Here is a 16822-nt window from a genome sequence, read left to right on the forward strand (position 1 = left end):
CACGCGACATATAATTGTCCATGTGAGAAGCAATCCGTGTCTAGATGTAAACCGCATAATTGTAGAAATAAAAAAGAATGAAAAAATAAAAAAATAAACTATACTCAGTAAATGAACGGTATGGTAAATGACACAGCTCAATTCCGATGCAATGTCACATGAAATAATTAAATCAAAATGAAAATAAATTGAAATCTATGAAAATTCAATTTAACAATGCAATCGGAAACATTGAAATGGAATCGTAAAATATTTAGTACAAGCCGTTAAGCCCATTAAAATGGGCGAGATTTTTGTCCCCTCTCCTCCTACGTCTTTGCTCTGCTCCGCTCCTCTTCCCCCCCCCCCCCCCAGCACCACAAAGGGCCAGAGACAGCGGCGGTGGTAGGAGCTGCAGCGGTGGCCGAGGGGGATCTCGCGAGGTGTAATGGTCCTGCCATCCCAATTCCTTCCCCCCTTCCCCGGTGGTGGAGGGACAGGCTCAGACCCCTTTCACTCTATCCTTACAGGCCCCAACTCCTTTGCTCTCCCATTCCCCTCTACACTCAACCCCTTCCACTCTAACCTATAAGTGGAGAGCTGGGGGGGGGGGGTAGAGACTCTCTCTCACATACAGCCCCCTACATAGGCTTCCTCTCTCTCTCTCTCTTGCACATACACTCTCCCTCTGTCCCTCACACACGCACGCCCAATCCCTCTCACACACATACACAATCCCTCACGTAGTCTCCCGCTCTCTCTGGCACTCACACTCGCCTTCAGCGCACATTAACACACTTCTCTCTCACACAGTTAAAACTGGTGATATTTTTGTCCCCTCTCCACCTAAGTCTTTGCTCTGCACTCACAAGAGCTTGCAAAGTTCCCACACCTGTTGTGTCTGGGAGAGTGAGGAAAACACTCCGTCCGTCCCCCCTCGCAAAGGGTAGGCGGCAGGCACTGCAATAGATTTGGGACATGTTGCCTAGCTTACTTTGCTCTTTCTGGGAGACCTGTGCCTTTAAGAAATCCGATCGGGGGCTTGAGAGGGAGGAGGGAGCAGGGCTCTGGCTTTCACTTTCGTGACGGTGGCTTGCTGGGAGTGGGAGTGGAGCTATGCCCATGTAAACTCTTCCCGTGGTGGCTGAGACCCACGGGCGGCTTGACAGCACTTCCCCCTCCCCCTCCTGCAGTTGCGGGATATTTACTTGGCTTCTCCTTATCTGCGGGACTCAGGGGGCGGGGGCGGAGGGCGAGCTGTTCTCTGTTCAGCTCTTTGGCTGCTGCAGGCTGCAGCTGCTGGAGATCTCTTCACAGCCACTTTCTACTGCATTTTCTCTGCTCCGGCCATCCCAACTCCCTCCCCCCTTTCCCCGGCAGTGGACGGACTGGCTCGGCGACTCTTCTACCCTTTCCTCTTCCTGTGTGTAACTGTCTGGCAGTCCCTACTCCCTCCTCCCTTCCCCAGCGGCAGAGGAACGGGCTGAGCCGTTTCTCGGAGCGGCGACTCGTCTGCCCTTTCCTCCTCCCCTCTGTGACACCCAGCACGTAGCGCAGAGGTCTATGATCCGCATGTGCGCAGTAGAGCTGCTCTCTACTGCACATTTGCGGTCCGTCGGTCAGAGCCCATTTATATTGTAGATACCGTGTGTTGCTTTTACGTCCAACAGATGGCACTGTTTTTCCAAAAAAGCATGTTTTTACCTGTCACAGGTGTGACATCTATATAATATAGGTATATAAAAACACACGCATATTCGAAAGCAACGTTGTGTCAAAATTTCAAAGCAATCGGTGAAGAACTTTCAGAGATTTAAGATTTTGAACAAACGAACATTTACATTTTTATTTATATAGATAGCAGTTTATGGAATTTTCCTCTAGAAACTTATCCAAACCTTTTTTAAACCCAGTTACACTAACTGCTGTAACATCCTCTGGCAATGAATTCCAGAGCTTAACTATGCGCTAAGTGAAAAATAATTTTCTTCAATGTGTTTTAAATGAGCTACTTGCTAACCATGGATTGCCCCCTTGTCCTTCTTTATCTGAGAGAGTAAATAACCAATTTATATTATGTTGTTAAAGTCCTTTCATGATTTTGTAGACCTCTATCATATCCCCCCTCAGTCATCTCTTCTCCAAACTGAACAGCCCTAACTTCCTTAGCCTTTCCTCATAGGGCAACCGTTCCATGCCACATCATTTTGGTTGTCCTTCTCTGCACTTTCTCCAGTAAAACTGTATCTTTTTTGAGATGCAGCAACCAGAATTGCACACAGTATTCAAGATGCGGTCTCACCATGGAGCAATACAGTATGTAGCATCCTCTCTTTCTCCACTCCCCACCTACCCAGAATCCTCTCTTTTTCTCTCTCTCTTCCTCCAGTCAACCCACCCTCAGCTACTCAGCACTCTCTTTCCACCTTCCCAATACTTTTTTCCACAATATTCCCAGCCACCCAGCATACTCTCTGCTCCCCACATCTCCTCAGCCTCCATTCTCTTCTCTTTTGTGTTGCTGTCCCTTATAAATGGGTTGGCAGCACCTGAAAGTTTCTGGAGTCCTTCCCACCCCCAACAAAAAAAATGTTGGCATCCTAAGCAACCACCTACTTCCCTTAACAGAAGAAATGGTCCTGAATGTAAGGTCCATAATGAGGTTCAAAAATGTGTAATGAGATGCAAGAAAATACTAAAGAAAAATTATTCTGAAACAATATTTCTTTAATACTAGGACTGCAATCCAAAAAATCCACTGTGGACATAAAAAAATGATAAAGTAAAAAATGCACCTATCAACACCTTCAAAATGGGAACCCTTATGGATAAATAAATATTAAGATACATGGAATCGATTGTTTCTCATTCACTACGATTCCCCATTATTATCATTGGTCTAACTAATTTTTATAGTATTTTCATTACCATTTAAATTCCTCTTTCAACAAACAGAATATTTATTCGCGATCAGTGTCTACTATCAATAAGACAGATACTGATCTTGGATAAATACTGTGTTTATTGAAAAGGTGATTTTAAGTGTAATGAAATACTATATAAATTTGTGAGGACTAGGGTTATGATGGGGACTTGTAGTGAATGAGAAATAACCATAAGAACATAAGAACATGCCATACTGGGTCAGACCAAGGGTCCATCAAGCCCAGCATTCTGTTTCCACAGTGGCCAATCCAGGCCATAAGAACCTGGTAAGTACCATGTATGATGGTCTCTTAATATTTAGCCATAAGGGTTCCCATTTTGTAGGTGGATTTTTTCAACTTTATTACAAAGACTATAGGCTATAGAACGGTTTACTATAAAGGTCCAGTCTAAAGTGGTTATAGAAGGAAAGCTTAACTCTACTACTTCGTAGGAACTTTTTGATTCGGAAGCATTGAATATCGCTTTGTTTCCCGCCCGGACATCTTTCGCTACGGGACCACCAGAAGCCAAGATGGCCGCTCCGGCGGCGGTCTGCAATGTGTACCCGTTTCGGGACTGCCGCGCGGTACCGGACCCGTTCCTGGAGCCCAGTCCAGCTGTGCGGATCCCCAACCCAGTGCCGCTTGTCATCGACAATGGCTCGCTGCAGGTCCGTGCCGGCTGGGCGTGCCCGGGCGCCGAACCGGAGCCGCGTTTGCTCTTCCGCTCGGTGGCGGCGCGCAGCCGGGGCGCCTCCCGCAATCTCACGCAGATCGGCAACGACATCCCGAGCTTGGAGCCGCTGCGCTGGCTGCTCAAGACCCCCTTCGACCGCAACGTTGTGGTGAACCTGGAGCTGCAGGAGCTGGTGTTCGATTACGTCTTCCAGCACCTGGGGGTGTCCTCGCAGGTAACAGTCTCTGTGCTGTGTCCCCTGCCTCGGCTGCCTTTTTTTTTTTGTATGGTTCCGGTGCCAAACAGTCCCTGCCACCCCTGCTTTACCACCCCCACCCGCTGTCTACTCTCACTGCATGATTCCTGTGCAAAACGCTCTGACCAATGCACTCAGACTCAGTATAGCTCTCAGTGTCTCTTGATTAACCGTATATTTTCTTATGGTTCAGATGTGAGTTTCATCTCTACTTGCTGTATATGTTTGCTGTCTCCCTACTCCCATCCGCAGTTTTTTCACTGTGTTTAGTTCTGAAGCCCGTATCTTAAAAGAGATAGAGACAGGATGGAGGCTGTCCAGAGAATGGCTACCAAAATGGTGCGCGGTCAGTATCAGAAAATTTATCAGGAGTGGCTGAAGGATCTGAATATGTACACCCTGGAAGAGAAGAGGTGCAGGGGAAATAAGATACAGACCTTCAGATACCTGAAATATTTTAATGATGTACAAAAGTCAAACCTTTTCCATTGGAAACAAATCAGTCATGAAATGAAACTCCAGGGAGGGCATCTCAGAGCCAACGTTAGAAAATATTTCTTCATGGAGAGGGTGGTGGATGCCTGGAATGCCCTTCTGGATGAGGTGGTGAAGACCAAAACAGTGAAAGAATTCAAAGGGGCATGGGATAAATACTGTTCATCCCTAAAGGATGGAAAATGAAAAAAGTGCATGGGGATAACTTGCTGGTGCAGTGGTTACTACCTTTTAACCAATAAGCCTTGATACTGTCGATGGAACTCCAAAATTGCTCTCTGATTCAATGGCAGGGGAAAAAGAGGAATTGGATTCGGACAGCAACTAATGAGGGCCCCAACTTTTACAGTCTGCGGAACTGGCGTGCAGACATAAGGGAAAAAAACACAGGACTGCTTCTATGGCCAAGTCCATAAGCAAAGCGCATGAAACAGCACTGTCTGAATTTTCCAAAAGGCTCATCACCCAGTAAAAATGTTACTAGCAGTACATTTTTATGAGTTATCATAATGCTCTGGGATAACAGCAGAGAGCAGCAGTTGCTGCCTTTGAGAAATGTGGGGTAACCTGCACGGCATTGCAGATACTACCATAAGAAGATTGCTGGGCAGACAGGATGGACCATTTTGTTCCTTTTCTGCCGTCATTTCTATATTTCTGTGTTTTATCTGTCTGTAGTGTACTCTGCCTCCTAGATATACCTGAATTTGTTGTACATTTCCTATGCAGCCCACTCACAATCACCCCTTCCATTGTGCTACCCAGATGAGCAGATGGGGTGCCCATGGATCTCTGAAGCCCACTGTTAAATGATTTAATGACCGAGAAGAAACTGGTGGTGCATTGCTGACCTGCAATAATTCTAAAATAATGATGATGCATCATCAAGAGACTCAATAAATCTTTTCAAATTAAGCAACAAGTTCCTTTAATTTCTGACCCTTTTTTTTTTTCTTTCACCGATAACAGGGCTGTGTGGACCATCCAATTGTGTTAACAGAAGCGCCATGCAATTCCCTGTATGCAAGGCAAATGATGTCGGAGTTGCTGTTTGAGTGCTATGAGGTCCCAAAAGTCTCCTATGGAGTTGACAGCTTGTACAGTTTTTATCATAACCAAAAACGGGATGCTGCTTGCAGCGCTTTAATAATCTGTTCAGGCTATCAGTGCACGCACATACTGCCGGTTTTAAAGGGGAGGTGAGTTAGAGCCTAGGGGAAAGTTAAACTGAATTAGATGGCATTTTGCTTGTAAAATTATTTGAAACCATGGCCATTCTTTTAAAGTGGAATATGAAATTAATATTTTGATCCTAATTTACTAAGCTTTTTCCCCATAGAGGCAGAATGGGAGAAAAGCCTTAGTAAATCAGGCCCTTTGTGCCTAATACATGAAATCCTGATCTGACTGAAAAGCTATATTCCTTCATGGTGGAGACCCTGCTTATCACTTCTCATGTTGCATGGGAAGGCTGGGCTCTCTGTCTTGATCATTGGAATTCACCTGATGGACTTGACTCCCTGCCCTGCCATATCTATCTCATGGCAAAGCCAAGGATGAGCATTGCTATGAGATTTTAACAGTATGTACTATTTTTAAAGAAGCACTTCAACCGGGTTTACTCAAACTGTGACAACATTGAAATGTCCAGCTCCCTCCTGTTGTCATTAAAATGTACTTCCCTCCCCAGATTCCTTGAGAGATTTGTATGATGCTATGAAGATGCTTTTTTATTAAGTGATTTTTTTTTCCTGAGATTTTGAACTCTTGCTCCCTCTCAGATTCATCTGAACTGATCAGAGAGTTTCATGTTTGTGCTACAATTTCCCAGGTAACTCACTGGGAGACTAAAAAGCAACCAGCAGTTTAGGACAGAATAAACAGTTAACTATTTATCCTTCTGTGGTGTATATAATGCTATATGCCAGGGTTGGCTAACTCCGGTCCTCAAGAGCCACAAATGGGACTAGTTTTCAGGATATCTATAATGAATGTGCATGCACTGCCTCCATTGTATGCAAATCTCATGCATATTCCTAAAAACCAGGCCCGTTTTTGGCTCTTCAGGACTTGAACAAGCTACTTTTGCGTATCATTATATCTTACACCTGCTTGGGGCATTTTGGTATAATTTTTGTCTCTTTTTATTAAACAATTTCCTTTTTTTTTTTAATACTGTATACTTCTTGGCTGCTGCTTGTCATTAGTACAGCATCAAACATAAATGTTTGTTTTCCAGGAATTTAACTTTAATTAGAGCAACATGACAATTGAACTTGAATATTTAAGGTCTTTTCTTATTTCTTTTAGTAAAATTTTGTTGTGCTATGTTATAGACTGTAGTTAACTGGAAGAAGTAAAGAAGAATTTTCCTCTAAGAGCAGGAGAGTTTATTTTGCAGACTGTGTTGATAGCTGCACAAGAACAAAAACCAGACTTGTCGCAGCAGTGCACTAAGCAGGAATAGCAACCCCTGGAATCTTGGGTAGCATCCTTGCTTCATGCTGATGTTCTCTGCTCTCTCTGTGCTTTGTGTTGGGCTCTTGCTGGTAGGCTGGAAGCAAAAAATTGCAAACGTATCAATCTGGGAGGAAGCCAAGCTGCTGTGTACCTTCAGCGCCTGCTTCAGCTAAAGTATCCAGGACATTTTGCAGCTATCACGCTGAGCCGAATGGAAGAAATCCTACATGAACACAGCTACGTAGCAGAAGATTACTTTGAAGGTACATGCTGAATACTCTTGTTAGGCACATTGTGTTGGGTTCTTGTTGTGTATGGAGTAACCCTTGATAATTAGACTTAAACTCAGTTTGTACGCCCCACATTTCCATTCTTTTTCTCTCCCTCCCATGCCCTACCATCGCTATTTCGCTTCTGTCCAGCAAGGTGATAAGGAGAAAACAAGCAGCGAGTAAATGAAGTCTGACCTAGCAGCGTCACAGGCTATAGAATAGCTGGTCTGGTACCAATGTCAGAAAATAAGTAAGTTGGTGGTTGCAGGGTACTATCTAGCAAGATCACGGGGACCTAAGAGACTAAGGGGGTCATTTATCAAAATGCGCTAAGGCTGTTTCGCATGCGTTAAGGGCTTAGTGCATGCGAAAAGCCCTGTTAACGCATGCGATAGCACCATATCGTATGGTGCGATGCAAATATGGAAAATAGGAGGAGTTAGGGGCGGGGAGTGGGCTGGGTTTGCCTGGCTGCGAAGAGCTATCGCACAGACTTAACGCCGATTTTAACAACACCTTTTTGAATTGTGTTAGGCTGTGCGATAGCTGCCGTGACCGGGCGGTAAGGTTTTATCGCCTTGCGCGATGTCTCCCGCAAGGCCTATTTAGATGAATTGAAGCTCCCAGAGCATCCAACTAGCCTTCAGGGACATGAATATGAGAGAGAGAGAGCGAGCCTGGCCATAATGTCATCTCCCTGTATCAGTGTAGGGGGTTAGGGGCCCCTTTGACATTCAGTGTTAGATGTATGACCCTCGGAGTGAGGAAACTCACTCCAAGATGAGATTTGTACAACGTTCTCTCCACCTAGCTTGATGTTACCCAGGTAGAGAGTCCATCAAGCTAGGTTGAGAGAACATTGCCCAAATCTCATCTTGGAGTGAGTTTCCTCATTCCGAGGGTCATCAAATGTTCACAAGAGAGCACTGTTCTGTTCGTACATCTAACATTGAATGTCAAAGGGGCCCCTAACCCCCTACACTGATACCTAACCCTCGCCTCAAGTTACTAGGTGGGCCTCCCATAGGGATACAAATACCTATCTAGGGAGATGACATTATGGCCTGCCTCTCTCTCTCTCTCTCTCTCCCCCCCCCCCCCCCCCCCCCCAGTGGTTATATGTGGGAAATACAACAGGTTTGGCTCCTATCGCAAAGTCTGATAATGTTATCGCAATTTGTGCTAACTTAGCTCTTCACATAGGTAACTAGCGCAAATTGCGATAAAATGAATATTTGCATAAACCACGCCCCTTTTGCTATCGCATGCGATACTTACCGCATTTTGATAAATCCAGCCCTAAGTGCTTGGACAACAACCTCCCTAGTGTTTGTAGCCATTTAACTGAAAAGAAGAATTGATATTATCATATATAGCAGAATGATGAGGCGTGTGCGGCAACCTTTCCGGATGCTTACATCTGTTGTTGCTATTTGATGCTTGTGGTATTATTGGCCTACATCTTGTTGTTATGTTCATTTGCCTATGTTTAATAAAAACTTCAATTACAAAAAAAAAGAATGATGAGGTGTGAAAAAAAAAAGGGGCAGGGGAGTGATAGTGTGCGACGCACCGCCTCGATGCAGCCGGCTGCCCGCTATCGCCCCCATAGACCATGGGAAAAGGTGTAGTTATTTCCTGTGGTGCTGCCGGTGATAGTGTGAAAAACATTATCACCTGCAGCGCTGTCGTGAGAGAACTCCGCCCACACTCCTCCCCTTCCCCTAATTAGAATAATACCATCGTGATGCTGCCGGTATTGCGTGCGGTAGGGCCTTGTCACGTGCGATAAGGTGCATCGCAGAATAAAGAATGACCCTGTTAGAGCTCTATCTTTACCTGTAATAATGTTATTTGGTGTGTTCCTCTGAAGCAGAAAATTAAGTTTTGAATCATGGTCGCCATGGTTTTTTTTTTTTTTCCCATTTTAACATCAACTTTATGAAGAAGACATGGAGGGGACTTTTAACCGAGACTTATGATTATTCTAATGACAGGATTAGTAGTCTGGTCTACATTAATGTCTTATGGTCTCTTTCACATTATATTAATAAGAAATATATTGAGAAAATTCTTCTTTTGAGGGTCTTGCACATAGACGTGTTTATTTTTATTGTGGTATTTATCCTTATCTCAGTGTGTTTGGGTATTTTTTGGGATCGGAGCCACACTTTTGCCTACCAGTTGGGGGAAAAAAGAGGAGGACTAATGCATTTCTGTTGCGTGTCTAGCAGTCAGAAGCAAGTAATTGGCTAAACTTTTCATTAAGTTTCATTGTTTTTAGTCTCAAGCTCCACCCTCTAGCTCAGAAGCATGAGCATATAGTCAGCTGGGAGTTTGATCTTTTGTTTCGTTTGCATTGTTAATTACCTTCTAACAAAAAAAAGTTTGTAACTTAGGGTAGTCCTAACAGGCCTGTAAGATTCAACCTCTCCTGAACCGATCACTTTTCTTTTTGTAGAGTATCAAAATGAAATGAGCAAATAGATTTTACTTGTATTATTTCATATTGCCAACAACTGGGACACAATACATTTCTGTGGGTTCATTTCCCAGTAAAAAAAAAAAAATAATTCTAAAAATGTGAAGTGGATTAAAGTTCATTTTGAATTTTTTTTAAATAAATCTTCAGAATTTTTCCAGGTGTGTTAGATTGTTCAGTGAGGCTATTTTGAGGAAATTTACTCAGCAAACAAAATTCATAAACGGATATTAATTTTGTTGCTCCCTAAGTGCCTGAGAAAAAAAATAAAACATTTTTATGTTTATTTCTGGGGACAGCTACCTAAGACACAGTGGCATGAAGAATAATCCAGAACTCATCAAATTAGCTGGCTCGATGCTGTTCATTGTCATGTGGAGAACCCGGGTTCAGTTCTCAGGTCTGGTCTCTGGGTGGGCCAGAGATGCTGTGGAGGCAATGTTCATAGCCTCTACTGGGGAGAGGGTGTCCCAGTCATTGTGCGAGAGTGACACCTAGTGGCCAAATTTAGGACCGATGTTTGCAGGGTTCTGGAAGGGAGCCCTAGTTGTATGGCCTCTGGCTGAGAACAGTCGCTGCAATGACTGGACAAGGGGAAATTTAAAATAAAAAGACAAATCTCCCCACCCCAGAAATCCATCAAATCATGAAACATTGCTGAAAACTAGGACAAAATGTAAAAAAAAAAATTACAATCATGAGCCCGTCAAAGTGCCCAGACTGTTTCGTTTCCATACTTTTCATTCAGCCCTAACAATTTCTCAGTACAGCAGCAAAAATTGATAGTAGTGAGGGAGCAGGTAAAGAAGCCCTTGATCAACTCGTACATGGCCTTTGTCAGTTTGGAGCTTGGGAGGATCTTTAATACACATAGCATTCAGGATAAAAAATGCAATGGGGGAGGTACCTGTACTTGTGGTTAAAAAAAAAAAAAAAAGAGCAAAATGCAGTGCTTTCACACTAAGAAGAAAATGATGAGCCCTTGGAGCTTTGAAATTGAATTCTCTCTTTTCAGCTTCCAGCCAGAATGGGAAGCAGGGTACAAGCGACTTGCAGTACTAGAAGAGTGAACGGACTGCCCCGCCTTGTGTTTCACTGGCACATCTCGGTCACCGTGTCTCAGGCTGGTCTCTTCATTCTTCTACTGTTGCACTACTTTACTCCGCCTTTTCATTTGGAAGGAAGGAAGAGGATTAAAGTTTTGTAACATTTCTTTATTTAACAAGCAGAAACATGCAGTTAACTTTATTTTTATGCGAAGACCATTTACTGGTAGTAAAATTTAAGTACTACAACACTGAACAGAGGTTTGACAAACTTATTATGGGCCCATTCACAGATGAGACATTTTCACAATGCATAAATCAAAAGACAATTTTTGGCTTACTTTAGTTTTGATATGGCATAGTGATCTCCAATTATGACATAACCTTTGCTGGGTGGGTGGTTGGGGAGAGGGTTGTAATTTTGTTGTATAAACAGAGAAGAATTCCTGTAGAAGACAGTCAGGAAAATGAAGGGAGAAGGAGGAAAGAACAGGAGAAGGATCAGGGACAAGGAGATACGCAAGACAAAAGAAACCTTGGCAAGTGACCAGGTTTGTGGATTTGGCCCCATCTTCCTTGAGGTGCGAGTGCTGTAGGTCGTCTTGTTTTTAATAAGAGACAGATTGCATAAGCCTGCTTTCCCGGCTGGATATGGACTCCCTGTGTTTCCCCCGGCCCTCTGCAGAGCATGAACGTGGCTCCAGGATTGGGGACTAATCCGTCCTTTTGTTCTGCAGAGCTTCAGAAATGGAGGTCTCCGGAGTACTACGAAAACAACGTGCACAAGATGCAGTTGCCCTTTTCTAACAAGCTCCTGGGCAGCTCCCTGACGTCGGAGGAGAAACAGGAAAGGCGGCAGCAGCAACTGCGCCGGCTGCAGGAGCTCAATGCCCGCCGCAGGGAAGAGAAGCTTCAGCTTGACCAAGAGAGACTGGACAGGCTGCTCTTTGTGCAGGTAACGCCCTCCGTTTGATCACCCAGCCAGTGTGCACAATGACTGCAGGGTGTTTAAACGAGCGGGACTCGTCCTTAGCAAACTACAACTTTGCTGCCAAGTCAGTTATAAAACATTTCTAGAGCATCTCAGTGTGGTGGCAGCAAAGCAGTTAGTATGATGGTTTGGGGGCTCTCAATTTAGTCACAAAGCAACACTTTTTTGCATAACATTTTGCTTTCAATGCACAATTAACTCGACTTTTTTGTTTACACTCTGTCTCAGAGTGGATCTGTGCCCTAGAGGATTTTTAATTTCAAAAAAAGAACCAAATATGGGCTGATGGTTCTTGACTGGCATGTGGTTTTCTTGGGATTTATAGTGCAGGTGGTTAAGAAGGAGTGGACAGCATCTGGTCCACCTGCTGCTGTTGCCTCAGCTTATGAGCACACTTGTTCTTGGTTTCACTGGCTAAAACTTCCTTGATCTGTTACATGCCTCCTGTCTCCTGGATGTGTAGTTGTGAGTGGGCATGCGATGCAGCGGTTATATTATAGTGCAAAATCCCACTAGGGGTAACAACCACCAAAAACGTCATTCATCGAGATAGGAAGGCGTTCGGCCCTTAAGGCAGCTGATTTCAAGGTCTGGAGCGGTCTCATCCTGGAGTCTCATGCAATGCCCTGCTGTGTATATAATGATTTGTTCTGTTGACTGGGGCTTTCTGTAATTCCCCTTAGTAATAAGCAGACACTCCAGCTGACAATGGTTATGTACTTGTGGTTTGAAGGAGTTGCAGATTACTCTTACCTGTCAGATGCAGACATAGGTGCGCACTGCCATATCCCTATATTTCAGATTGAGTTCATCTTTGATTGTCTTGTCACATAATTATGTTTTTATGTTATGTCACATTCTTATATTCTTATAATTTGTTGAATAATCTTATTTTGGTTACCTTTTGCAAGATAACCTGCCCAGTACTATACTGTGTATATCCATAATCAGTAGCATCTGTTATCTCTCTGTCTGTTTTCTGGTGTTAGTGCCTGCAAGATTTCACCGAACAGTTGAAGATTCTATCACCTTAACATAGTAACACAAATAAACAGTTATATCAGGACAGCAAGTATTAGTTAGCAGTGATCATACCTTTAGTCTTTTTGTTTTCAAACTGAACATTCCTAAGTCTTTGTTCAGGTATTTTCTTGTATGTTATCAGGGTCAAACCATCAGTCGGGGAACTTAGGTGTGAATATTAATGACTGTCTTTCACTGGTATGTTCTGTCTTTAGGAACTTCTGGAAGACGGCCACGTGGATCAGTTTCACAAAGCTCTGATGGAGCTGAACATGGACTCGGCAGAGGAGCTGCAGTCTTACATCCATAAACTGAGCCTGGCCATCGACCAAACCAAGCAGAAGATTCTACAGGCTGAAGTGAATATTGAGGTGGATGTGGTGGACAGCAAGCCAGAGGTACGATTGCTTCCCTCTTTAAAAACAAGTCACACGCCAGATCATTTTCAGTCTGTGATCTGCTCTTAAAGCTGTCCGAAGGCAAGGCAAGTTGTCATTGTGTTAGAGCGACCGACAAGCAGAACTATGGGTGTACAGATCAGAGGCATCGAACTTTTCTTCTCAGCCACCCTCCACATCTCTTGGCACAATTCAGCTGTACCTTCTAGGTTCTATGTCCTGGATCCGGCAGAGTGTGTGAGCAGTGCTTACCTGGTGCTGCTGCTTCCTCCTCTACCAGCTTCCCTCTACAGTTGGAACTGCACATGGCTAGGGGGTCAGGAAGTAAAGAATATGAAGACTTCCTGCATTGCGGCCATAGGTCGCTAGAGTGCCACAGCATTCCGATTGGGGAAACGTCTAGTGCAGGAGATGCAAGCGAGTGGCTTGAGCACAGTATAATGAAGGCCAGACATTCAGCATTAGAGCTTATGTGTACCATAAAATCCTGCTACAGCTGCCGTGACTGGAAGTGCAGCGCTGTCGTTCCGTAGGCAGATACAGGGCCTGGTGCAGCCTTCACAGGGTAGATCAGTGTTTCCCAACCAGCGTGCCATGGCTTCAGTCCTGATCAGGCGTGTCATGGGAGAAGTCAGCACTGCCTGATACTCTGCTCCAGACCACCTCCTGGAGCCTGCTCTCAGCACCTCGCAGCAATAAGAGACACACACGATGACTTTTAAACTGTTACCCGAGTCCTAATGTCAAGCCCCAGAGAAAGAGAGAGCAAGCCTGCATTGAAATGGCTTGGAGGCCCAGAGTGGATGATACAGCTGGCAATTTCCCCCAACGACAACAGAAAGCCGCATTGCAGCGAAGAGAAGTTCTGTGGCCCCGGTAGTGATGCCTGGCCTTCCTTACCTGATCAAACCAAGGCCCTGAGCAGCCGCAGAGAAGAGAAATAGGGCAGCGACAAGCGGAAGGGGGGCCTGTGCGATCAGATGAGCACCAGATTGCTGAGACAGTTGCCTACCTCTGCTGAGTGAGTCCTCCGTTGCTATGCTGCCGTGGGGTTTTTGTTTTTTTTAATGGCGATTAGTTCCAGAGGGCCTGGGAGAAGCCCCTGACACAGCAAGGCCGCGGTTCCCTGTGGGTAAGCTCGCCTCTGAAGGGGGCGGAAAACCAAATTTAAATGAAACAAAGGTGGTGTCAGGAAAGGGGGGGGGGGAACGACCCTGGCCAACTGACCAACCTCACCTCCCCAACTCCAGAGCCAAATTTTAAGGAGGAAAATGTCCCAATGGGAGCCTTACCTTTTGAGGGATTAAAATCCCTCAAAAAAAGGTTTTGTTTTTTTTTAAAGCCAGAAATTTCATTTGGGTTCACCTGTAAGGAACCCAAGAGTCCTGGTAAGGCTATAGTATAAAAGTTCAGTGTAATAGTTTTTAAAGGAAAAAATATGCATGCTAACGAAAGGCTATTGAAATCTTTGGATGCTTAGAGTGAGTTGGGAAAAATATTTTGAACCAGGAAAATAACCATGTTGAGGATCAGATAAACTGGAACATTTTTATTTTAATGCACATGGTAGCATCCTACCACCCCTATACTCAGTGAACAGCCCCAAATTTACCTGAGGGAACAAATGCCGCCTCGGCAACCAACGCAGAAACTGAAGCCATATCGCAGGATATACAGCAACAGCTTCCCTAACGAGAGCTGATGAGGCAGGTCAAAGCACAGAGAAATATATGAAGATTGCAAAAGAGCCCTCAAAAACTGAGTAGCAAAAAAAAAAAAATAGTACCATCTGAAGCCCCTCCCCCAAATGGAAGCTTTTAACATTGTAATAGGGAAACTAATAAGCGACGGGTACTATTCACTCCAGTGACAACCGGAAGAACAGTGATCCACTAGGATGAAAAGAACTGGTGCCGGTTTAGAACTGAGGAAGAAGCCTGGTGAGATCTGATATGAGCAGGAGCACGTTGCTGTGGCTCGTAAAGTTTCAGAAAACGCAATAACCCTGGCAAGGGTCGTGGAGAGAGAGGGTAGTATATGAGTGAATGAAAGGTAGTAATTAATGATATGCACCAGTCAAGGTAAAGTAAAATAGAAGATAGTTAACAAGGTGCTGACTTGGGGGCACTAGTGTCAGCCTGAGTAAACCACTCAACATTTGAAAGCAGCGATTTGCACCAAGATTGTGTCAAATTGGTTGTCAAAGTGCGAAGAGGCAGCATTGTCTCATAAGCATCGGTATATTGAAAGAATTTAAATAAATAAGTAGCCCTGATGGAAAGCATCCTGCACTGTAAGGGAGACTGCTAAGAAAGAAAAGTTACTTATAAACTATACAAAGTAACAAGCATAAAGCACTTTTAGCAAGTCTCAACCCTGCACTCTCATCAGGGTAAATTGAAACATTTTTGAAATAAAAGTGACATTGGCACAAAGGAACTCTTATCAGTTGCAACAGAATTCTTGAACCTGAGAGTATGAATGCAATAATTGATAGGGAACTGCCCTTGTCTTTTAGATAGGGAAACTATAATTATCTTTGTTTTCTCATTTAGTTAGTTTCAGTTTACAGTAAGATGACCGGGACACAGACTTTAGCTTGCGGAAGAAGGGTCGGTCGTAGGAATTTGCTCTTTCATTCTTTATTTCATTTAAGCACAGAGAAATAGGTTGAGAGATGACACCGGATAGAGAACTTCCTAGCCAACAAGCACCAAAACAGAACATTAACAAGATAAGTGTGTGCATACGCCACCACCTTGTCATCACACAGAAAATAGGAAAACACATCAGAAGATAAATGGCCTGATTTTAAAACGGGTGCGCGTGTAAATTTTGGGGGTTACGCACGTGGCTGGACCTTGCGCATGCCGTGCGTATTTTACAACAGGCCCGGCCACGTGCATAATCCCCGATATGTGCACAAGTTCCGGGGCGGCCCGGGGGGGTGGGGTGGGGGGTGTGTCTGGGTGGGGAGGGGCGGAGTGCGGGGGGGGGGGGGGGGGGCTGGATAAACGCCATTAGCCGCTGTCCCGGGGAAGCGTGTGCCAGCAGCCGGCCAGTGCTCAGTCTACTACTGCTCCAAAGGAGCAGCAAGGTAGAAAATAAAAAATAAATGTATTATAGCTAGGAAAGGGTTAGGGGTCAGGGAGGAGAGGGGGAAAAGGTAGGAAGGTTAGGTAGGGGTATAGGGAAGCTCTCTCTCCCAGTCCCACTGGGAGGGAACTGAGGAAGTCCTACTCGTGTCGCCACGCGTTGCTTATTAAAATCCCACCCACCCACCCATACATGCGCGCACATATTAAAATCTGGCACGAATGTACACGCGGGAAACGTATTTTGTAACGTGAGAATCAACACACACGTTATAAAATTGGCACATCCATGTGCGCGCCAGGAACTGCATACATGGATGCGTGTGCGCTCCTTTTAAAATTGACCCCAAAGGGAATAAAATCAGAGACAAGTAGATAGAAAGAGAGAGAGAAATACCTAAGAGTGAAGGACAGAAAGAAGACGAGAGGAAAGTAAGGAGATAAAATGTTAAAGTATTATACTTACCTGGATGACATTCCAAGGAAAGAAACTCCTGGTAACCTGAAAACCATAAAAGTATACACATCGACTCAACTTCTTAGATAAAATATAGCATTAGTATTTAAGAGTGCATTTAATTGTTAAGTACAACTCTTTTTTAATCTATCTTTTTCATTATCTGATAATTTCACAGTTGTTGCTTAAAAGTACTGGCTCTGCAATATATAACAGAAGAGTTGAGCATTAAAATTTTCAGCTGTATAATAAAAATAATTAGTAT

The 16822-nt window shown here is 44.3% G+C and overlaps 1 protein-coding gene across 1 annotated transcript in view; it reads left to right on the top strand.

Annotated features, from left to right (window-relative positions):
• The first annotated feature begins 3311 nt into the window (after window positions 1-3311).
• ACTR5 (actin related protein 5) overlaps window positions 3312-16822 on the top strand; it is a 32747-nt gene continuing 19236 nt past the window's right edge. The window contains exons 1-5 of the mRNA XM_029612821.1: window positions 3312-3817; window positions 5303-5532; window positions 6887-7056; window positions 11331-11548; window positions 12823-13005. Of these exons, the coding sequence (XP_029468681.1) occupies window positions 3440-3817; window positions 5303-5532; window positions 6887-7056; window positions 11331-11548; window positions 12823-13005 (1179 nt within the window). The 5' untranslated portion in view covers window positions 3312-3439. The remainder of the gene's footprint in view (window positions 3818-5302; window positions 5533-6886; window positions 7057-11330; window positions 11549-12822; window positions 13006-16822) is intronic.

This window comes from Rhinatrema bivittatum, chromosome 8, assembly GCF_901001135.1.
Source record: "Rhinatrema bivittatum chromosome 8, aRhiBiv1.1, whole genome shotgun sequence".
Lineage (NCBI taxonomy): Eukaryota > Metazoa > Chordata > Amphibia > Gymnophiona > Rhinatrematidae > Rhinatrema > Rhinatrema bivittatum.